Source organism: Telopea speciosissima, chromosome 10 (assembly GCF_018873765.1).
Source record: "Telopea speciosissima isolate NSW1024214 ecotype Mountain lineage chromosome 10, Tspe_v1, whole genome shotgun sequence".
Taxonomy (NCBI): domain Eukaryota; kingdom Viridiplantae; phylum Streptophyta; class Magnoliopsida; order Proteales; family Proteaceae; genus Telopea; species Telopea speciosissima.
The window spans coordinates 27,153,415-27,178,286 of NC_057925.1; the positions used below are offsets into that span (position 1 = coordinate 27,153,415).

The 24,872-nt window shown below is 42.3% G+C and overlaps 1 protein-coding gene and 1 long non-coding RNA gene across 2 annotated transcripts; both read right to left on the reverse strand.

Moving 5' to 3' along the window:
- Positions 1-2,519: 2,519 nt before the first annotated feature.
- On the reverse strand, positions 2,520-7,151 carry LOC122642750 (probable glycerol-3-phosphate dehydrogenase [NAD(+)] 1, cytosolic). Its single transcript, XM_043836331.1, has 5 exons — positions 6,433-7,151; positions 5,137-5,358; positions 4,027-4,274; positions 3,123-3,262; positions 2,520-2,939 (listed from the first exon to the last, which is right to left on the reverse strand). The coding sequence occupies exons 1-5, from the start codon at positions 7,088-7,090 to the stop codon at positions 2,816-2,818; spliced, it is 1,392 nt and encodes a 463-aa protein (XP_043692266.1). The 5' UTR covers positions 7,091-7,151; the 3' UTR covers positions 2,520-2,815.
- Positions 7,152-7,222: 71 nt separating this feature from the next.
- On the reverse strand, positions 7,223-7,763 carry LOC122643099. The gene is made up of 2 exons (XR_006330164.1): positions 7,527-7,763; positions 7,223-7,458 (listed from the first exon to the last, which is right to left on the reverse strand). It is a non-coding gene; the product is annotated as an uncharacterized LOC122643099 (long non-coding RNA).
- Positions 7,764-24,872: the final 17,109 nt, after the last annotated feature.

A 24,872-nucleotide genomic window follows, 5' to 3' on the forward strand; every position in this document is an offset into this window, starting at 1 on the left:
TGAGTAGCAGGGCTCCTCCTTGAATGGTTGTCTTCCCGTGACACGTGGTGTCACGATAGACTTGGTAATCGTCCTCCTGAGAGACGTAGTGTCATGATAGACTTGGTATCCATGGCGGATACTCCTACCTTTGTGGTAGATGAGGTTCTTAGTATATGAGTCCATTCGGACTACGTGACTTGATAGGCGGTGGCCTAGAGTCCTCGGTGATGCGGTCTGTGTCTTGTTGATGTCTTGTTGATGGTGGTGATCGCCATGTTCTAGGGAGACCGCGCCCGAAGGAGTTGTCGCCCAAGGGGGTTGGCGCCCCAAGGGAGATCCACGCCCCAAGGGGTTGGCGCCCAGGGAGGTCCACGCCCCCAAGGGGGTTGGCGCCCAAGGGTGGCAGTGCCCGATGGGGTTGGCACCCAAGGAGGTTCGCGCCCGTGGGTGTTGGTGATCGGCGCCTGCGGTTAGTTCTTGACTGGCTCTGTCTTGGCCCCCTTCCTTGGGCCGCGACACATGGCGACCTCTGATTGGTTGGTGTGAATTTGGGTTCATCAGGATAAAATCAAGGTCTAAGATCTGGTAAATCTTGCAGGAATTTCTGAGAGACAAACAAAGTTCAACAAATGGTTTAACTTTTTGACCCTCAAGTCCATGCTATTGATGCAATTGCTGGAGAACGTTTATCAATGAGGGTAAGCCAGTAGGATGTACAAAAAAAAACTTTAGGAAATTATTGCTGCTAATCCCAGTCTATTGGTTCTTTGGTTGAAGCTTATATGTTTTCATGAAATGATGAGAAATTAACAGATCCCTTCGTGTTTGAGTTAGACCTTGAACCATACACATCATTCTATGTTTCTTCTTTTCCTCACTATGCACTGGTTGATTTGTTCTCGAATGGGCACTGTTAAAACAAACACAAAAGAAACACACAGAAAACGAAAAATAGAGCAAAGATGACACAAAATTAAGGTGGTTCATATACCAATGCAATATGATACACCCACGAGAGAAGCTGACGATGATTCACTATGTAATGGGAGAACAGTACAGTAACAATCTCTCAAGGACACCAAAACGTCAGCAAAAACTCTCACCCAGAAAACCATAACTCAAAAATCCCCAAATCTCAGTTGTTTCACTTGCTTACACAAAAAGACGGGTAAAACATGTAAGTACTCCTCCAAGCGGGTCGATCCATCAGGTCACCACAGAAAATGTCAGAGTGGCTCAACCTTCAAAATGGGTAAAAGAATTTGAGACACACATAACAGGTACAACACTGTTGGTATATATTCAATCACAGACGACTCTCTGCACAAGTCTTAGTTTTCAGAGCTTTTAGCAGAGGACATGGAAGTTTAACCGCTCTTAATTGGCTTATTGTTGAATTAGAAAATATGATTTCATGTTTCCACCGTTTTTTTCTTCTTGTATACTAAGACTCTAAGCCAGAGATTTACACTAGGACAATGGTTTACTCATCAATGGGAACTCCAACGGCTGCATTTGTATTGGCTGTTCTTGAAGGAAACACAAAACCTGGTCTTGGGTTTACGTAAGAAGTATATATAACAGCCAATTAGGTGAATGACTTGGAGATCCAAAAGGTCAAATCAAGCTGTTCTGACTTCTGAGCCCTTCTTTATATTCTCCATATAGGCTGAAGCTGTTGCAATCAAGGCCAGAGGAGTGCTTCTCAACCATGCTGCACAAGGAACGATTAATCTTGTAATGAACAAGTATGGAGTCTCATGCTAGATACACTTCCTTTCATTCGTTGTTTATTTTCGTTGATTCTAGTTTTCCTCAACAGACCTCCATGGATGGTAGACACTGACCCAAAGAGATTGGATTAGGGATTTAAAGATATACCTAAATTGCAGTATAAACATAGACTTTTCTTCTTCAGTTTCCCTTATGTGATACTATAAAGTTATTCATTGTTCTAGTGGATGTCTCTATTCATCATCATGGGAGTAGGATACCTGAGTATCCATATTGATTTACTGGCTTTGATGTTCAACCTTACGGGTGTTGGAAGCAGCACTTTTGGTCAAATAGATTGTCAACATCATCTTCTAGTTTGATGATACATAGCTGAATTCATCATTCTTTTAAGGATTCGGCCAAAATCCTCTCAATTTGTTAACATATTAAATCCCTAGGAAGTGGATGATTCACTACAAGTTCATTACTGTTAACAGAAAGAAAAAAAAAAAAAAAAAAAAAAGCCTCAAGAACTAAGATCCTTGATATGTTCATACTTTCTATGTAAATGAGTTGAACATCTGTTACATAATAGGCACTTTCTGGGTTTCATTAATAATTTGAGGAAAACATAGTTTTCAAGGATAAGGGTGTTACCCTTCAGGAGAAAACAGAACCATCAATCAAAATAATGTGCTCTTATCGTGGATTAAGTGAATCCCACAAAGAGTGTCTTGCGCCGAGGCAGCTGTAAGACTGGTATGTAGTGGTTTAGTGCCTTACTCAGAGCACCAAGTCAATGGTGGTTAGTCTACCAGTACTTTCATGCAGAAGCAGAGACACAATTTTACCCAGTGGGGAAACAATATAGCACATTACATATTGATGAAGCCATCTTACAATTAGAACCTTCTAAACTGATACTTTAAAGACAACAAACAGAAAGAGTAGGGAAAAAATGAATGAATTGAGATACATAACATAAGCTGTATCGAAACACTTATCTTCCTATTCATCTTGTAGATCCTCGAGCACAATCTCCACTCAGCTATCAATCCTTATTTGCTATGGGCATCAATTACGTATCAATTTGCCCATTGAGTTGAGTATAAGCTGATCAAGGTTGCCCAAGGAGCGAAGGTCTATAAAAACAATGGCTTTGTGCTATCTCAATACGATCACGGGGATCATTCATGGTTTCATCTCTCAATGCTTGAAGGATGGCCTGTGATGGGAGCTCCCTTTAGATTCAAATAGACCATACACTTAGTCAGATACATTGGGATAGAGTAGACAGCCAACTTCATGCTGACAAAGTCAGAGAATCGGCCCTAAAAACCCTACCAAAGGCAATTATGCCTAAAAGATTTTTCTAAATGCAGTTATATAAATCAGATTATTTCTTAGGAATGAGTTTGTTTTACCTTGTTATTAGTATTTTGTAAAGGGTCTTCAAGATGGGGCTAAGTTCAACTGGGGCAACAGGCTTGTTCTCTTCAGGATGTAAGACACTTAAGCTGGACTGGCTTAGCAGTTGGTAAAATGCTCCCACAGCAGATACTCCCTGAGCAATACAAGGCAGAGTAAGAATTCTAGCTGCATACAGATTCCATTGTAAAGAAGAAAAACATAAAAGGAAAAAAGTGGGAGGGTGGGTGCATGTGCACAAGAGAAAGTCTAAGCATGCGTTGAAAAAAATATGAATTTGCCCGAGTCCAATGATATCCATCTCTTTAGGTGGGCACAACTAGCCTGTTTGATATAACTTCCTAACTCCACTTGGTAAATAATTTAGGATCCAAGATGACTCATACAGGTAAATCACAATGAAGTGACATGGTTGTGTAATAGAGATTTTATATCTTTAATTTTCCATGCTAATGCACCAAGTAGGATGAGGTTTACATGTCTCAACAATTACTTCATTAGTTTGTTTCCATCTTGTCCATAGTTACTGTTTATATATACCAAAAGAAAGTTTTGGAGTTCATATAAATTGAGAAACTAGTGCAATAAAAGACACATGATTAATAATTCTGGGCCACTTATGGATTGGTAATCATGACCATTTTTAATATAAATAGGGAAGAACTCCTTTAGTGGAAAAATAATAGCAGCCATCCAATATGTCTATACTGGATACATTACATATGATAGATCAGTTTGAAGCCTCCATACTTTTTTTCATGCTGTTTTTATGGACTTGCACATTGACCCCTTTATATATGTCTCATCACTGTTTTAAGAGTTAACCTGCCCAAGACTGGCACATCATTGCATTTGTGTCCATAGAATCACTCAAGAAGGAAATAGCATCAGAATCCATACCTGAATCATTCCCTTGCCTGTGATGCTATCACCCATATCTAGGCTTAAATCTCCCTTGGCTAACATTTGGCCATACCATGCATTACGACCTTTCAACAGGGTTACATAAGTATCAGCAAGCAAAGGCCCTGCAAGCTTCTCAGGTTCTTCGGCCAGCAAATGAGTAATGAATATCATCTCTGATGTACAGTGTGCAAAATATACTGATTTGCTGGTAGCACTCTCATTGGTTAGAGCAGCAACCATCCCTGTTTAACCAATTCAAAAAGGTGATCCTATAGAGCCAAATCTGAAAATAATAGTTGTTCCTAATAACTAGTTTATTGAATAAAATAACATTTAAAATCTCGATAGCTTGTTCAATTAATAGAACTGCATAGTTTGCCATCTTCATACTGTACACTAGGATTTTTCTTCATGAATCAGGCGGGTGGTTCGTGAAACACACACCACAAAACCATTATGGACAGGACCAACTGACCAAGTAGAGATTAATCAATGATCATCCTCTCCCCCCCCCCCCCTTCTCCAAAAAAAATAAGAAAAGAGAACTTCATAAAAAAAAACCAGTCTGGGTTGGGTATGGCACCAAAGGTTCTAAATTCAAACCCTGAGGGTTGAGGTGTACTAGCAGATCAAATGAAAAACTACAACTCATGGTAGCACCTGCCAAACCAATAAAGCTCTGCGTGCATGATAGCAATAGATACCGAGTAATGGACATCCTCCCTCTCTACATGCATTATCAAAGAAAGAAACATGAGGAGTTTAAAAGCATTACATAATATTTATAAATAAAATATTTGCGTGAGTAGCCAGATAGCTGTTGCATGCAGCATTACTCTACTTGAAGTTGGGTAATAAATCCCGTCCAAAGAAACAAACTAATGACCCCCTCCCCACATACACCCCCCCCAAAAAAAAAAAAACCACGAGGGAGAGAGAGAGAGAGAGGGAAAATGGGGGTCAAACAAGAAATTACAACAAAAAAATCCTTTTCTGTTGTTGCTAATCTGGAAAAGTTGGGAGGTGAAACATGTCTGATCCAAAAGGTTTTGGTTCATTATTTAGATAAGTCCAGTCAAGAATAATTACAGACTGAAATCTTACCAGCTCCAATAGCGTAGACATTCTTTAAGCCACCCATAACTTCATGAGTGACAAGGTCACTGTTATCCCACACAATGAAATGAGGTTGCCTCAAAAACTTAGCCAGAGGTTTCCTCCACTTTTCAGATCCACATATTCGAGCATTAGCATACTCCTTGTTGTAGATCTCTGAGGCAATATTTGGTCCTCCAAGGTAAAGTATATTCTCCATAGGCACTTCAGCTGTAAGGCACATATTTCTACTCTAGTTAGAAGGAAATAGAAGGTAAAGGACTTACAAAAGGGACAAGAATCACAGAATCAACATACAAAGAAAAGATGTAAATTTCCCCATTTAGAGTGATAAAAATTGAAAATTAACAATGGAAGAAAAACAGAGTGGGAATACAGGCAAATGACTTAATTTGGGTGGGAATGGGAAGAAAACGGGAGATTTCTCTTTATATTGATCAGAGAAGCGATGTGTAATACACAAAGGTGTTAAAATCTTAAATATATGTTTCTCTTAGCAGCACAATTATAAGTTGCTCAAGGAATGAAAACTCATGTGACATCTGAGTAGGTGCTTGATGTGTCAAGATGTAGATTAGATAAATAGATAATATTAGGTCACATTTTTTGTAGATATGGAATCGTAAATCTCTATAAATATAAGCCTATGAAATCAGTTTAAAAGGAAATAAATCAAAAGAACTCTTGATTATTATCTTTACTTCACTGGATCTTGTGCATTCTCACACCTGGGGTACACCATGTCCTAGGGCTACCATAGCATTTCTGTGATTAGAATTAGAGAAGCATAAGTTGTCACTTATATCAACTTTGCATGCCGCAAATATGAAACCTCATGGTAGATGAAAAAAGTCTCTAATATTTTCAAATTCACTCATCCAAGAGAGGATTGGCATTCATTAACTCATCACTCAATCACAAAAATCCCTAAATTTAACACACAATCTCCGAAGAGAGGGCCATGGAGTCATTTTTATCAGTTCTGATTCAAAGCTTTCTTTTTCTTTTCTTTTTTTTGGCCAATGTGTCTTCTAAGTTATAATAAGATAGACACACATATAGCAGTCTTAGGCTCAGATTATTCCTAGACTTAAAACAAGGGGTGTTCACAAAATCAGGCACCATAAGAAGCACTTAGTTGCTGTCATATAAAGCAACAGAAGAAAATTGATTGGTGAATTCAACAAAGGACCTTAAATTTGTAAGCTACAAAACATGGATAACCAGATCATTCATTGGACCCAAAGAATAAAACTGATGAAATTAAGAAATAAGAAATCTTACTTGCCCGACAAATCATCTGCGTTGGAGTTACTATGTGCGGGACAGACTCCAATGCAGCCTCTATACCCTTGGACAGAGAAATGATGATGGGGACAGTGATTCTCTCCTTCCAATACCTACTGATCTCTTCAAACACCTCATACGTTTCAGTTGATGGCAACCCATTTATCACAATATCAGCATCCCACACAGCCTCCTGTAAGTTAGTGACAACTTTCAAAGGACAGAGAGGTGTTCCAATCATGTTCAAGCAGAACCCATCTCTCAAAATCTCATCTGCATACAGTGTTCGATCACCTAATCTTGCTTCAACATATTTCAAGTATGCACAACGCCTGATCAGACGCCTCAGTACAACCTCCCTTGAATTGATGACTTCAAAGAGATGTTCTGCAGTGGCTCTATCAACTGACCTTCCAGGCCTTCTCCATATCCTGATTTGAACCTTCTCTCGAAGATGACCATAGTTGTCTTGCAGCATGGCTGCAAACACACTACCCCAAGCACCCGCTCCAACCCCGACAATCTTCAGTAGGTCACCTTCAGTTTTGCCCAAGATGCGACGGAGCTCATCAAGCCTCTCTTCCACACCATTAGAGTTCTGAACAGACCCATTTGAATATAAGTTGCTCGCTACTGAATAAACACTTCCAACCATCTTCTATAGTAAAATCAAACCCCCAAATTCCACTATGAATTCTAATCCTCTCAAGCATAAAAAAAGACCGGCATTAAGCTGCGAATTAGAATTGTCTCTGCTAAGCAATTAGAATCGAATTTGTTGAGTTTTTCAAGATTTTTGGTACCACCAAGTCTAATATTGTATATGGTTTTATTTCCCGCCACCCCCCCAGAAGTACTCAACCCTTTAGTGTTTACAGCGAAGCTTCCCTTCGAGAAGCATCAAAAACAGTGAAAGATCGTCTTTTTATTGATGGGTATTTCACCAAAACCAGAGCTACTTGCTCCACCAATCACAGATCCTCTTCTCTCTCAAAAAACTAGAAGAAGATTACAAAGGTTCCTCTAACATGGATTTCCATGTTTCCTTCAAACCTTAGCAGAAATAAATAAAGAAAATATTCAAACATGACAAACGTATCTGGCATACTCTGTTTATTCTATTTTCAGCTTTGGTCATCTACCCAACCAAACTAAAAACGATGGGATGAAAGCAATGAAGACATCAAAGATTAAATAAGAAAGCCAAATTCCGTGTGGGACACTCCAAAGCGCTGAAATTCAATTTCGGTGCGGTAATTACTATTCTTTTTCGATTCCTCTCAGCCAAAACTAAACCGACCAAAAGTTTCAAGCCTTGCACGTCTCAGACAAAATCTGAGAAGCGGCATTAGGGTCACCAGACCAGATTGGTAACTGTCAACTTCACTCAAAAAAGAAAAAGAGAGTTGACAATAAAGAGAAATTGCAAAACAATAATTGCTGGTTTGGCGATCTGGGTCTCCGAGAAAAATTTACCTTTCTGGGTTTCAATGGACGGAAAGCTCTGAGGTAGGAGGACACCGCCAAGATTTTTTTTTTTTTTTGGGTATATTCGGAATTTAAAGCAACAATTTGGGAAGGAAGAGGAATTGAAATACTATATCACCGCCAAGATTAAGTGCATGTAAAATCGGAATGTGGAAATAAGAAAGAAGTGGGCTTCCAGTTTGTTATTCTATGGTGACTATTCACAGCTTTTCACATTATAAGGTCAATAGATTGTAAAAGAACTGCTGAGAAAGTCATTAAAACAGATAGAAGGAAAAGCATAAAGAGCGAACTTGCTTGGGTTGGGTGTCTGCAATTAAAGTTTCAGATGTTGCCACTAGCACACCACTCAACGGTCATAATAAATAACAGTCGGCTCACACCAAACAACAACACTCTTCTCATGTACTGTAAATGCTCACGCGCTCTTGTTCAACATCTAAAGGGAGGAAGGAGTGTTTTGTAACTACAATAGTGAATTGAGAAGAGGGTTCAAGTTTTCCTGCACTGTTATGACTTGTGATAATAAGCTGTTCTGCACAGCTTTACAGCTTTGAAAATGACAAAAATTCATTATGATATAATAATTGATTTATATGTTTATTTCTCTCTTTAAATTCTTTTTTTTGTTTTTTTTGTCTTTTCTTACTGATACATCATACTTTATTTACCCAATCCGAACTTGACACGTGGAGTGGCTAGATTACCAGCAACCGGTCCTCGCCCAGAGTAGATTAGACCACTAGGGAGATAGTTATACCGGCCTAGACATGTCAGCAAGATCTATTTAGAACACCATGGTTGATGGTGACTAATAACCGCAGTCCACGTGTGAAAAGATTCCAGATCCCGGGATATAAGGAGAAGATCGCGCTTTTGAAGGGTTGCCTAATCCGAGTACATGGGAACGATCTTACAAAGAAGGAAAGTGTTATACCCGCACCCGGGATTACTAATTGATTATTAATTTCTTCCTCGTGACGTGCAGATACTGTTGCCTTGTATGCTGGTGAATTGTTCTCATTGGTGGTCAAGCCCAATTACAAGATCATCGATCAATTCACAGGTTTGCCTGTCAAAGAAAGGTTCCTCAATCGGGAGTGGGGGAGATTCGTCGATGGTGACTTCGTTGACTATCCTCCTAATGTGAGCCCCAGGAGTGAAGAGTACTAGAAGACTTTTCCCGTGTCGCTACACTTGGACACCTTGCTCAGTGATGAGCTTAGCATTGCGATTAGGAAACTCTTCAGGATCACGAAGGACATGCCATGACAGTCGAGGGGTACGTTACTGACCTTGAGTGTAGTTGTGCATCCTCCTCTCTGTGACCTCGAGGTGCGGGTCTAGTCCCAAAGCCTCTTTGTGAGTTCTTGCCCTTTCAGCTGCAACGGATTTACGAATGGACCCACTGCTTGTGAGTCTGTCCAATAATCCGTTAGTGCTGATTGGCCTATGGTGTGTTCCTTTCGTGTGGGACCCACATACCTATGTCCCAGGTATGATAACCATGCTCACGGTTGTGGGCCCACAATGCCCAAAATCTGTTTTAATTTCTTGTACCTTAAAGACCAAGCCAAATAGGCCTTAAGTGGCTACTTTCTATAAATAGAACCTAAGCCATTCATTGGCCATTACTACCTACACCAACCCAAGCCAAGCTTTAAAGAGAAAGAAAGGCAAGAAGAGAAGGAGGAAAGGAAAGAGAGAAGTGGAGAGCTTGAGTTTTGAGCTCATCCATTGGAGGGCATTAAACTTGTAAGTATGACCTCCTCACACACTTCCTCACTCTCTCCTCATCTCCTAGACATTGGGAGCTCTCCCATGGATCGAACCTAGCCTAGGGTTCCTTGTTGGGATCCAAATTTATGTTGGGTTCTCATCTCAACTCACTATAGAATTAATACTCATCAATTGAAGGCCACCTTGAGCTTGAAAAGGGTTACTTGAGCAACCCAAATGGTTGACCTAAGTTTCCTTGACCTAATCCCTCATAAATGTGCCTTGGAAGGATTCCAATCCTTAAACTCCTAAGACCAAGCTTAGGCCAGGTCCTCTTGACCATGTTGGGCCTTATATTGACCCTCTCCAAGCCCTAAGGGCACATTGCATTAAGGTTTTGGGGTGGGTACTAAGCAGCTTAAGGAATTCGTATGTTGGTTCGAACGGATTCACGAACGGACCCAGGCATCGAGCCTCCATTCGAAAATCCGTTCAGCCTTTAATGGGTTAAAAACTTAACTTTGGCCTAAACGGATTCACCAACGAACCCAGGGTCCTACCTCTGTTCGAAAATTCGTTCAGCCCATTTTCACTCCTTGCTCTCGGGTCCTTATTTCCTGAGAACGGATTCACGAATGGATCCACTAGGAGTGCCTCCGTTCGAAAATCCGTTCGAGGTCTTTTGTGCTGTCATGGATGGCAACTTGTGGGGACTCTTTATGGGTCCCACCTACACTCTTCTTGTCAAACCCTGCCCCTGACTGACTGGAATCTTGACTGAAGGATAGGAACCCCTGACATGGCATCCAAGCACACTGTGGAGTATCACTCCGGTGATAGAAATTGATGAAGAAACCCTGGGGATGTCTTCCTACATACCTGTCAGAAGATGGACTACTGATCCCTGCAGTTGCATAGCTCACAGCATAATGTATTGCCTAAACTCCAGGTATTCTCTCTCCTCTCCATAAATGTGGGTCCCACACTTGAAAATGAGTGAAAAAGACCCTGAGTGACATGTGGGTGCAAGACCCTAGGCCTGGGTCAAACCCCCGTGCAAGCCCACAGAGATACAACCCTGCTGATATCTTTGGCCGATGCAGACATCACCTAGAGTGGGAAATTACAGTTTTTCCATGAATTGATCTATGGGGACCACCCATATTGGACATGGACACCCCCCCATAGGTTGAGGGAAGTCTGAGGGACCACCTCATACCATTGGATCACTGTGGACCCCACCTAAGTGCCCAGAATGACTGAGAATGCAGTCAAAAATACATTTTCAAAAAGGGCCTTAACAGCCAAACAGACCCTAGTCATGGGCTGGGCTATAAATAGGAGTGCCTTAGGCTCATTTAAAGCCCTTAGCACTGTTGAAACCGTGGAGGGAAGGAGAAGAAAGAAAGGAGAGAAAAGAGAAGGAGAAGGAGGAAGACAGCAGCCCTACCTCCAAGGCCCTGGATTCGAGCATCCCTAGACCAGTTTAGGTATAAACACCTCTATTCTTACCTGCTGCCTTGATGATTTACTGTTGCCCTCTTTGATTCTGTGTGTTTTTTATGGATTCTGCCCCTTGGCAGCCCAGAACAGCTGGGGGCTGCCATGGACCATCTCAGATCTACCATGCAAGCGTGATGCATGGAAGATCTGAGTGTTTTATAGTGATTTACAGATCTATTTTGCATATGGAACCGAATCATGGGCTGTGCCAGGCTGCACTGCCTAGTAGCACTAAGAACTGGCAGTTTGAGGTCCGGATTGTGTGCCCTGGCTGCATGAGACCTAACCTTAGGTTGTAGCAGCCTTAGATTACTGTTTTACATATAAATCCAGCCTTGCATGCAACCAAAACCCTGATTTGTAACCAAGGATATGTTAGGTTACTATTTACTGGGTTGTCTGGGCAGCTCCTGGCAGCCAAGTGTTGGGCCTAAGTGAAAATCCACAAGGACCAGTGCAAAGTATGCCCCTGGGGAGTCCAAGATGACCTAACATGCATGGGGAGAGGATCCATGCACTGCCCATAGCTCAAAACCTTGAAATCTCAGCCTGATTCCAGTTTTGCAATCTCTGGGCGATGCAGACATCACCCAAAGACATCGCCCAGTGAATGAAATTCTACTGGAATGATGATCTGACCTGGGGATCTTCACCCATGGGCTATAAAATTGTGTAGGGAAGTGGAAAATGACCAAAATACCCCTCCCCACATCTATCCATTTGTATGAATGCTTTGGGTACCCAAGTGGGCCCCGCATGACTTGGAAACCCTGCTTGTGAAGGTCCTACAGCACTGCCAAGTTGGAAACTGTAGTGTGAAGCTCGAATAACCTAGGTACATGTACCAATGTGACAAATGACCATTCTGCCCCTAGACCACAACTCTGGATGATGCACCAGGACATAGGCCTAAGGCCAAGTGCAAAGCCCAAAGATTTCCAAGTAATGACCAACTGTACACCGAGTCAACCCAGTGAGCCTAGATCAACCCTAGGACATCCAAAACCAGTTCAAAATATTAAATGACATATTTTTTATTTATATCTCTGGTTTGATCCCGCGCTCGAGGCCTACAGCCAGTTTGCAGCCGGAACTGAAACTGCAACTGAATTTCTAGAACCAGACTCAGGTGAGTGAAATGTTATCGTGTATGTATGTGTAACAATATTAATTATGCCGGTAATTAAATTCTTTAATTATAAATGCTGTGTTATTTAATTCAGTTCAATTATTCAAAACTATTACACATCGTATGTCTGTTGATCACCTCTATGATTATATCATGATGATTGTGAATGCTAGATTAGATGCCGTAGTCGGCTTGGAAATGAGGCCGGTGGTAGCCCGTAGTATGGGATACGGTTGACACCGCCCGACTCATACAATGCCATATAGACATGGGGCTAGAGTTTCATCACCCATGCTACGCACCCTTGCCAACAGGGGTTAGGGTGTTGGATGACTGTGAGGACTACAGTAAAACCTTGGGCGTTTACGCCAGGAAGCCTCAGCACAGTTGGGATGCCCCAGGGCAAATATGCCTGGAAGCCTCGGGCTACAAGCTTGGGAAGCACCGAAGGGTGAGTCATGGCTATATGCCAAATAAAGTTTATGCACCGGTAAGGTGGAATGATATTGAGTCAGTTACCTCACAAGTTCAATCTAGAGGGCCAGTCGGGCTGACCTGGGTAGGGAGATGCTGGACCCGGCTGGTTCTCTCCGACAACTTAATGGGTGTATCACGAGAAAGGGTAACCAAGCCTACACCAGGGATACATGTATTGGGGATTGTAGTAGCACTGACCTGACTTAGTTGTATTGTTAGGTGGCTAATAAATAATTTGTACTTGCATATCATGTAGGATCATGTGAAATGTGGTTGCATGTGCATGCATGATGATATGTTTTGCTCACGAGCTCAGTGGGGCTCACACTCTATTATATATGTTTTTCTTCTAGATGATTCTGCAGGTGGATGCCGTTGTAGCATGGCGGCTCATTACGAGGAGGAGAGCCCTAGTTATTATGATGATATTGGTGTGGATCCCGATGGAGGTCGTACCGATGATGCGAGCGTTCTCAGTGGTTATTGACGAAGACCAGTGAAGGGCGCTTCTGATGCTTTTTGTCTTGGGGACTCCTTTGTGCTTTTGATAGGAGTTTATCCCCGTTTCTGTTTCTAGTGTAGTCTTTTCTTTTCTTTTTGGGTTGAGTTATCTCGCCCTGTATATATATGTACTTTTCTTTTGCTTATGTGTATGTCAGTCTTACTTCCAGTTGTGGGTTGTACTGGGGAATGTTTCAGAACATATGTATATATATATATATATATATATATATATATATATATATATATATATATATATATATATATATATATATATATATATATATATCACAATCATTCCCGTATCGCTACGCTTTCTCTTTTGTTATTATAAATTATATTTATCTGCAGTACTCTGATCTTACCTACGGTAATGTTATGAATGTGGTACCGTGAATGTATTAACTGCTTCTAGATCCGTGGGGTTTGGCGGATTGTCGTTATGCAATTTGGGTCACCTACTAATCCTCCCAGGGGTGATTTGGGGTGTGACAGAGCTTAGTATCAGAGAGTGAGGCTTTTTTTACATTCACGGGATGCAGAATAGGAATAATAAGCTACCAACACTAAAACACGTAACAAGGTAAAAGTTACAGGGGAGGTAGATGTAATTAAAAGACAGAGATGCACAATTACACTAATATAAAACAAACTGTGGCTGAGCCACTACAGGAGTTTGATTGAAAGTACTACTTTCAATTTACATAAGCAGACAAAAAAAAAAAAAAAATACATACACCACGAACCAAAAAGAAAAACTACTACAGTATCTATAAAAGTGAGATATGGTTAGAACTACATAATGTCAAATCAGACTGAACATAAGGAAGTTGGCTAAAGAACTACTCAGGTGGAGGTAAATCACTAGATGGAGGTTGAGATTGGGACGAGTCAACACGGTAGAAGGTATCCCAGAAGTCTAGACGTTGCTCTACAGATCCCACTCTACTCTCAAGTGACAAGAAGCCCCGATCCATCCTGGTCGCCATATCAGTGAGCTGAGTACTGAAGCCCTGGAAGTGTGGCATCACTTGTGACCACTCTGATGGCGCTGGCACATGTGAACTAGTGGCACCTGTCGCCTCATATGCGGGCAAAATCTACGAACTGTGTGCCTATCCCCTCAAAGTAGCCCTCATCTAAAGTTGCGTAGAATCGCGAGGGACCCGTGAAAGTGGAAGGAATTGGTGTGGAAAAGGTCACACTAAGCTCCAAAGCCCTGCCCTAGGTGTTTAGAGAACTTTAGAAAAGAAATGGAGTGAAATGGGGTCCTCTCGGACTATTATATCTGAGCCCCGATTCTCTAGGCGATAGCACTAGGCGATGCATCTAACACCCAGTGACATCGCCCAGAGATTTAATTTTTGCTGTTTTTGCATTACAGCTCATGGAAACTTGAATTTTGCCTTAAAACACTTCAAAAAACATAAAAACATAAATTTTTATAAAATATGCATGTATAAAAAAATTTAATTATTATTTAAATTAATTAATTAATTAAATAAATCCAAATATTACCTAAATATCTATCTAGGGGAAATATAGCCAATGCTTGGGGATTTAGGAATTTTGCTTATATGTAGATGGTGTGTGCATAAATATTTAATATTATGTGCCCAATACTATGCATGTATGAACTGAGTGGTGTGATGCTATGCAAAACTGAACCTAGTTATTAGGTATGCTGTAATATGTATCTATGAGGCTTAGGGAACGTAGATCTTACCATACCCACAGCCTAGGTCAACCAAGAATAAGATTCGATAGATTAAACATTTAAGTTGAAACCCTAGATACTAAGACGCCTCGAGCCAACCCATTTATTTTCTCCTGCACATAAGTTATCCCTACAGCCATGTACTTAATTCTTTTAATTATGTATAGTGATTTGATGCTTAGAACCTTTTCATGACAGGACCATACTACCCCATCCAAGCCTGGAGACCCCGGCAGCATTCGATATATTAGGCAACTGAGGAGAAGATTGATCAGGATACGAGTGGTATAAGCCCATGTCGAGAACCAACTAGTAATCTACTTAGCTCTTGCGGATGCCAGCGAACCTGTAGATCGAGCCATTTACTTATCTCTAGCTGATGAGGTTAGGGGTGATATAGCCTACCTATACTTGCAGAACATTATCACCAGTAAGCAGTTACAGAGACTTGCCTGTTAGACTTAGGTAATATTTAAAAGATTTTTGGTTAAAAATTTAAAATCTATCATATAACGTCATGCATAGCTTGTCATCGCATAAAACACCTAAAGGATAAGAACACAAGTAAAGAGAAACACTTCAAAGAAAAATACAAGCAATAATAAATATAAATATAATAATCCACCTTGCTGGAATGACAACAAAATTTCACTAGAACTATGGAATGGGTATGTACATGTCGAAACTAGGAATTATTCTGTTGACCTCAAAAGAAGTGTTGGATTATTGAGTGTGTTGCTCTTTTCAGAAAAGCAACCATGGTCAACACAAGAAGTTCTCGAGGTGGTCGTAAAGGAAAACAACCTTGTGTATACCGGAGGTCGAACTGCCAAATGGAACTGAGGCTCAAAATTTTGAAGCACCGGCGGCTGCTCAAGCCACTGCTGTAGCACCTCAACCGGGTTTGGCAGCCGGCGAGGTAACTGTGTTCATGACCACTATGATGCAAACCATGCAGCAACAACAAGAATTGCTGGGTCAGATGTCTACGCAGTTTGCAACCATGATGCATGAGAGTGCAGCACCACCTCCACCACCCAACCGGCCCGTACTATTCCCACCACCTGTGCCTCAACACTTGGCTGAAAACTCTACCACTAAGGTGATGGAGAGATTCAAGAAACTCCAACCACCCGTGTTTTCCAAGTTAAACTCCGAGGCAATGCAGTCGGAGGAATGGATTAGCGCATTAGAAAAGGGATTTGATGTGCTTGAGTGCATAGATGCGTAAAAGCTGATATGTGCGGGTTATCAGCTACAGAACGAGGTTGAAGCTTAGTGGAAGGCCACTAAGCGAAACCTAGAGGCCACTCATCCAAATCCCACGTGGGAACAATTTAAAGAGGTTTTCTTCAAGAACTACTTCCCAGAGAGCTTTAGGGACAGGAAGGAAGCTGAATTCTCTGCACTGGTACAAGGGACCAAGTCAGTGCTTGATTATCAACAATGATTTGAAGACCTGTTCCACTTCGCTCCAGAACACCAGAAAGGGGTAGTTAGCAAGTCGAAGAAGTTTGAGAAGGGACTCAAACCCGAGATCGGGTCGGTACTGTCAATTATCTGGGATTGTGCTCAAATGGTCGATAAGGCGAAGACCATGGAAGACAGATTTAAGGAGAAGGAAAAAGAGAAGGCTACAACGTCGCCTGGATTGAACAAAAGGCTGAATAATTTTCAAACCTTTGGATGGCCAAACAAAGTTTATCGAGGAACAAGTTCAAGCCCTAATCCGACTCCATACCATAGGCCACAAGTGGGTCAGAACCCTTTTTGCCCCGCTTTTAATCGACCTGCTCAATCGGCTACGAGTCAAGCGACAATAGCAGCTTTGCCAGCCCGACCAGCTACAAGTCAAGTGAGCCAAGCCTCAACACCTGTTGTTCCACCTTGTAAGTGTTACGTGTGCAACAAAGAAGGGCACATGGCCAAAGAATGCAGATTGTGTGGGTACAGCAACAACTTGCCGAACCAGCCCTAAGCTAGACCTTTTCAGCCACGGGACAATCGAACTCTAGGAAAGGTGTTCGCAATGACAAATGAAGAAGCTGAGGCAAATCCCGATGTATTAACAGGTAAGTCCACTAAATATTGCTAAGTTGTAGGGAATAATCAGTGTATATTCATAACTCAAGTTGTATACAAACCCTAGGTACCCTAAGTGTCTCAACCATCCCTGCACGAGTACTATTTGACTCAGGCGCATCCCACTCTTTCGTTTCTACCACCTTTACGAGTAGGATGAAAGATCAACCAAGAGACATCGGGCACGAATTAGTAGTCAGTACACCGATGGGTAGTGTTGTGAGCTTGAAAGAAGTCTATGACCCCTATAAGGTAGAAATTTATGGGAGGAACTTGACCGCACGGCTAATAAAGCTCGATATGAAGGATTTTGACATAATATTAGGCATGGATTGGCTATTTGCCTATGGAGCGAACGTCATGTGTGCGGAAAAGAAGATAATATTCAAGTTGGAAGATGGGTCAGTTTTTACTTACCAAAGTGAACCAAAGAGAAAACCCAGAAGGATAACTTTATCTGCCCTTCAGGCGCGAAAGTTACTGGATGAAGGATGTCAAGGCTTTTTGGCCACTGTGATGGACACCAAGGCAAAGGTAAAGCCCTTGGAGGAACTTGACGTTGTCAGAGAATTTTCTAATGTTTTTCTAGAAGATCTAACCCAGCTACAGCCTGTTCATGATTGACCTAATTCCTGGTGCAGCACTGGTATCCAAGGCACCATATCGAATGGCACCTATTGAATTGAAGGAGTTGCAGGTTCAATTACAAGACCTATTGAAGAAAGGATTTATAAGACCCAGTGTATCTCCCTGGGGAGCACCTGTGCTGTTCGTGAAGAAGGATGGTAGCATGCGGCTGTGTATCGACTATCGCGAGTTGAATAAGCTGACCATCAAGAATCGATACCTGTTGCCGTGCATTGATGACCTATTTGACCAGCTACAAGGAGCGAGAGTTTTCTCCAAGATTGATCTTAGGTCCGGATATCATCAATTGAAGATCAAGAGTGGTGACATCCATAAAATGACGTTTAGAACTCGATACAGACATTATGAATTTCTAGTCTTGTCATTTGGGTTAACCAACGCCCCGACACCATTCATGGACATGATGAATAGGGTATTCCATGATGTGTTGGATAAGTTCATCATCGTATTCATCGATGACATTCTGGTGTACTCCAAGAGTGAAGAAGAGCATGCTCGACACCTTACCTTCGTGCTACAACGATTGCGAGAACACCAACTTTATGCCAAATTCAGCAAATGTGAATTTTGGCTTCACCAGATTGGATTTCTGGGACACATCGTCACCAAGGACGGCATTAAAGTAGACCCAGATAAAGTGAAACCGGTTCTCAAGTGGGAGACACCGAAGAGTGCCACTAAGATCCAAAGTTTCTTGGGTTTAGCCAGGTATTACCGACGATTTATTGAGAATTTCTCAGGAATTTTGGCACCAATGACAAAGTTAACAAATAAGGGCAAAGTTTGAATGGAATGAAGCGTGCGAGAAAAGCTTACAGGAGTTAAGAAACCGGTTGGTGACGGCTCCAATTGTAACCATTCCGGATGGTACAGGAGGAATGGTGGTATACACCGACGCATCTAGAATAGGATTGGGTGGCGTCTTAATGCAGAAAGGTAAAGTGGTTGCCTATGACTCAAGACAACTGAAGGAACACGAAAAGAACTGCCCCACTCATGACTTAGAATTGGCAGCAGTAGTTTTCGCGTTGAAGATATGGCGACATTACCTATACGGTGAAAAGAGTGAAATCTTCAATGATCATAAGAGTCTGAAGTATTTCTTCACCCAAAAGGAGCTAAATATGAGACAAAGGTGGTGGTTAGAACTGTAAAGGATTATGACTATGAAATCCAGTACCACCCCGATAAGGCCAACGTTGTAGCGGATACGTTAAGCAGAAAATCATAGACTGCATCCCTCGCTTCCTTGGTCGTAAGCGAGCAGCTGTTAGAGGAAGCTCAAAAGTTTGATCTAGAACTCCTGATCAAAGGAACGGCTATATAATTAGTAGCTATGGATTTACAGTCGTCGATACGAGAGGAGGTAATCGCAAAGCAACCATTGGACCCTAAGTTGGCTAGGATTATTTAGGAAGTACAACAAGGAGTACATAAGGACCCAGATTTTTCATTAGCCCATGATGGTGCATTGAAGTTTTGAGACAGATTATGCGTGCCTGATGATTATGATGCCCAAAACCGAATCCTTAAAGAGGCACACAACTCACCCTATACAATTCACCCCAAAAGCACGAAGATGTACAAGGACTTGAAGAAGTACTTTTGGTGGATTGGGATGAAAGAGACCATAGAAATTTACGTGTCTAAGTGCCTCACCTATCAGTAAATTAAAGCAGAGAGACACCGACCGTATGGATTGTTGCAACCACTCCCTATACCTGAATGGAAGTGGGAAAGGATTATTATGGACTTCGTGAAAAATCTACCCAACACCAGGAAGGGAATGAATGCAATCTGGGTAATTTTAGACGGACTGACGAAGGCAGCTCACTTTGTACCAATCAAGATAAGTTATTCAATGGAGAAGCTTGCCCAACTATATATAGAAAATATAGTCCGCTTACACGGCATGCCTGTTAATATTGTATCTGACAGAGATCCTCGATTTACCTCAAGGTTTTGGAGAAGTTTACAAAAGGCACTGGGGTCTCAACTAAACCTTAGTACTGCATTCCATCCGCAGATGGACGGACAATCAGAAAGAACTATCCAGACTCTGGAGGACATGCTCAGAGCCTGCGTCTTGGAAATGAATGATAGTTGGGATGCTCACATACCCTTGGTGGAGTTTGCATACAATAATAGTCACCACTCCACCATTAGCATGGCACCATTTGAAGCTCTTTATGGCCGCAAATGCTGAACCTCGTTATATTGGGACGAAGTTGGTGAACGGAGATGTCTTGGGCTAGAGATGATTCAAGCAACCTATGACAAGGTAGATGTCATTAGAGAGAAAATCAAAGTGGCCCAATCAAGGCAGAAAGTTATGCCGATAACCGAAGGAAGGACATTGAATTTAATGTCGGAGAGAAAGTGTTCCTCCGGGTATCTCCAACAAAAGGATTGCTACGTTTCAACAAAAAGGATAAACTGAGCCCAAGATTCATTGGTCCATATGAAATTCTCAACAAAGTGGGATCCATAGCATACCAACTAGCATTACCAACATCTTTGCTAGGCGTCCACGATGTTTTCCATGTGTCAATGCTAAGAAAATACATCAACAACCCAACACATGTACTCTCAACTGAACTTGAACAGTTGGACGTGGACATGACTTACGAAGAACAGCCTACCGAAATATTGGACAAAAAATATCATAATCTTCGTAACCGCACGGTTGCCTTCGTAAAAGTTCGATGGGGAGACAGCCCCATAGAAGAGGCTTCGTGGGAACGAGAAGAAGAGATGAAAGAGAAGTATCCCCAACTCTTTGAGTTACAAGGTAAGCAAATTTCGAGGATGAAATTTTTGTAAGGTGGGGAGAAATGTCACACCCTACCCTTGACTAACTAGAATCTTAACTGAAGGACAGGAACCCCTGACATGGCATCCAAGTACACTATGTAGTATCACTCCGGTGATAGAAATTGATGAAGAAACCCTGGGGATGTCTTCCTACATACCTGTAAGAAGATGGACTGCTGATCCCTGCAGTTGCACAGCTCACAGCATAATGTATTGCCTGAACTTCAAGTATTCTCTCTCCTCTCCATAAATGTGGGTCCCACACCTAAAAATGAGTACAAAAGACCCCGAGTGACATGTGGGTGCAAGACCCTAGGCCTGGGTCAAACCCCTGTGCAAGCCCACAGAGATATAACCCTGCTGAAATCTCTGGGCGATGCATTGGGCGATGCAGACAACACCCAGAGACATCGCCCAGAGTGGGAACTTACAGTTTTTCCATGAATTGATCTGTGGGGACCACCCATAGTAGACATGGACACCCCCCATAGGTTGAGGGAAGTCTGAGGGGCCACCTCATACCATTGGATCACTGTGGACCCCACCTAAGAGCTCAGAATGACTGAGAATGCAGTAAAAAATACATTTTCAAAAAGGGCCTTAACAGCCAAACAGACCTTAGTCATGGGTTAGGCTATAAATAGGAGTGCCTTAGGCTCATTTAGAGCCCTTAGCGCTGTTGAAATCGTGGAGGGAAGGAGAAGAAAGAAAGGAGAAAAAAGAGAAGGAGAAGACGAAGAAAATAGAAGGAGGAGGAGGAAGAGAGCAACCCTACCTCCAAGGCCCTGGATTCGAGCATCCCTAGATCAGTTCAGGTATAAACACCTCTTTTCTTATCTGCTGCCTTGATGATTTACTGCTGCCCTCTTTGATTCTCTATGTTTTTTATGGATTCTGGCCATTGGCAGCCCAGAACAGCTGGGGGCTGCCATGGACCATCTCAAATCTACCATGCAAGCATGATGCATGGAAGATTTGAGTGTTTTATAGTGATTTACAGATTTGTTTTGCATTTGGAACCGAATCATGGGCTGTGCCAGGCTACACTGCCCAGTGGCACTAAGAACTGGCAGTTTGAGGTCCGGATTGTGTGCCCTGGCTGCATGAGACCTAACCTTAGGTTATAGCAGCCTTAGATTACTGTTTTACATATAAATCCAGCCTTGCATGCAGCCAAAACCATGATTTGTAACCAAGGATATGTTGGGTTACTATTCACTAGGCTGTCTGGGCAACTCCTAGCAGCTAAGTGGTGGGCCCAAGTGAAAATCCACAAGGACCAATGCAAAGTATGCCCCTGGGGGTCCAAGATGACCTAACATGCATGGGGAGATGATCCATGCACTGCCCATAGCTCAAAACCTTGGAATTTCAGCCTGATTCTGGTTTTGCAATCTCTGGGCGATGCAGACATCACCCGGAGACATAACCCAGTGAATGAAATTCTGCTGGAATGACGATCTGACTTGGGGATCTTCACCCATGGGCTACAAAACTGTGTAGGGAGGTGGAAAATGACCAATATGCCCCTCCCCACATCTGTCCATATGTATGAATGCTTTGGGTACCCAAGAGGGTCCCGCAGGATTTGGAAACCCTGCCTGTCAAGGTCCAGCAACACTGCCAAGTTGGGAACTGTACTGTGAAGCTCGAATAACCTAGGGACATGTACCAATGTGACAAATGACCATTTTGCCCCTAGACCACAACTTTGGATGATGAACCGGGACATAGGCCTAAGGCCAAGTGCATGGCCCAGAGATTTCCAAGTGATGACCAACTGTACACCGAGTCAACCCAATGAGCCTAGATCAACCCTAGGACATCCAAAACTAGTTCAAAATATTAAATGACATATTTCTGATTTATATCTAGGGTTTGATCCCGTGCTCGAGGCCTACAGCCAGTTTGCAGCCGGAACTGAAACTACAACTGAATTTCTAGAACTAGACTTAGGGGAGTGAAATGTTATCATGTATGTACGTGTAACAATATTAATTATGCCGGTAATTAAATTCTTTAATTATAAATGTTGTGTTATTTAATTCAGTTCAATTATTCAAAACTATTACACATCGTATGTCTGTTGATCAACTCTGTGATTATATCATGATGATTGTGAATACTAGATTAGATGCCATAGTCGGCTTGGAAATGAGGCCGGTGGTAGCCCGTAGTATGGGATACGATTGACATCACCCAACTCATACGATGCCATATAGACATGGGGCTAGAGTTTCATCACCTGTGCTATGCACCCTTGCCAACAGGGGTTAAGGTGTTGGATGACTGTGAGGACTACCGTAAAACCTCGGGCATTTACGCCGGGAAGCCTCAGCATAGCTAGGATGTCCCAGGGCAAATATACTGGGAAGCCTTAGGCTACAAGCTTGGGAAACACCGAAAGGTGAATCATGGCTATATGCCAAATAAAGTTTATGCACCGGTAAGGTGGAATGATATTGAGTCGGTTATCTCACAAGTTCAGTCTAGAGAGCCGATCGGGCTGACCTGGGTAGGGAGAAGTTGGAGCCGGCTGGTTCTCTCTGCTAACTCAATGGGTGTATCGCGGGAAAGGGTAACCAAGCCCACACCAGGGATACATGTATTGGGGATTGTTGTAGCACTGACCTGACTTAGTTGTATTGTTAGGTGGCTAATAAATAATCTGGACTTGCATATCATGTAGGATCAAGTGGAATGTGGTTGCATGTGCATGCACGATGATATGTTTTGCTCACGAGCTCAATAGGGCTCACACTCTATTATATATGTTTTTCTTCTAGATGATTCGACAAGTGGATGCCGCTGTGGCATGGTGGCTCATTACGAGGAGGAGAGCCCTAATTATTATGATGATATTGGTATGGACCCCGATGGAGGTCGTACCGATGATGCGAGCATTCTTAGTGGTTATTGATGAAGACCAGTGAGGGGCGCTTCTGATGCTTTTTGTCTTGGGGGACTCCTTTTTGCTTTTAATAGGAGTTTATCCCCGTTTCTGTTTCCAGTGGTCTTTTCTTGCCTTTTTGGGGTGTAGTTAGCTCGCCTTGTATATATATGTACTTTTCTTTTGCTTATGTGTATGTCAGTCTTACTTCCAATTGTGGGTTGTACTGGGGAATGTTTCAGAACATATGTATATATATATATCACAATCATTCCCGTATCGCTATGCTTTCTCTTTTGTTATTATAAATTGTAGTTATCTGCAGCACTCTAATCTTACCTACGGTAATGTTATGAATGTGGTCCTGTGAATGTATTAACTACTTCTAGATCCATGGGGTTTGGCGGATTGCCGTTATGCAATTCGAGTCACCTACCTAATCCTCTCAGGGGGTGGTTTGGGGTGTGACACTTCTACACCTATCTCACGCATCCTAGGCAGCCAAATTTGTTCAGGGGTGTGTACCTTGCAACCTCTTCTAAACACCTGAGTATTATGCGGGTCTTCAGGTGAGTGGGTTTTAGGTAATTGTTTGGGTTGCTTATTGTTAAATATGCATTTTTCATGCTACTTGTACCATCAATAGGCATATTGCATATTTGCATTAATTATCTTGTTTATGGTTTGATACGATGTGGTTGTGTGTTTTGCTTCATTATTTTAACGGATTACGGTGTCGGGTGTACCGGTACCAGAACCCCATAAATGTTTATGGACTTAATTGCTTATCATTTTAACCTATATGTGTCGTGTCGTGCTGGTACCCAAGTGCTAGATGGAATGGGACGTTGATGCACTCGGAATACCTCTCGAGACGATAAGTTTTGCATGTAGTATATCTGTGGCTAGGTTTCACCTCCCTTATGCTACGACCCTTACCAACAGGGGTTTAGGTGTTGGGGGATTAGGGCTCCTTGCCTGTGGGGGGGAGAGGCCAGCTCAAGGGTGACTCCTAATCATCGGGGTCTGCCACTGGGTGGTTTTGGTGGTTTCAACCGGAGTAAGCCCCCAGGTGACAATTGAGGTTTTACTGTGGCGATAACATAAGTGACTCATAGTGACTCCCGAGTTGTCATAGTAACATATACCTGGACTTAGACTGTGTGCTAGGTGGAAAATCTATTAACATCTACATTGATCATGGACTATGTGTGATTTGTGTGTTTGTGCATTCCCCATCCCCTCACTGGCTCAGTGGAGCTACCCCCTGTATACACCTTCTTTTAGATTTTGATGTAGATGGTGGTTACTTGGCTGGTCTCGAGGTTCAGTCTGCTGACTACGACGGTATTGGCACCGAGGATAGGGGTGTCAATAATGCTCGACTGGCCCGAACCTGTCCGAACCCGCCCTGAGCCCGACCCAGACCCGACCCTTATCTACCAGCTCGAAGGGCGGGTTAGGGTTAA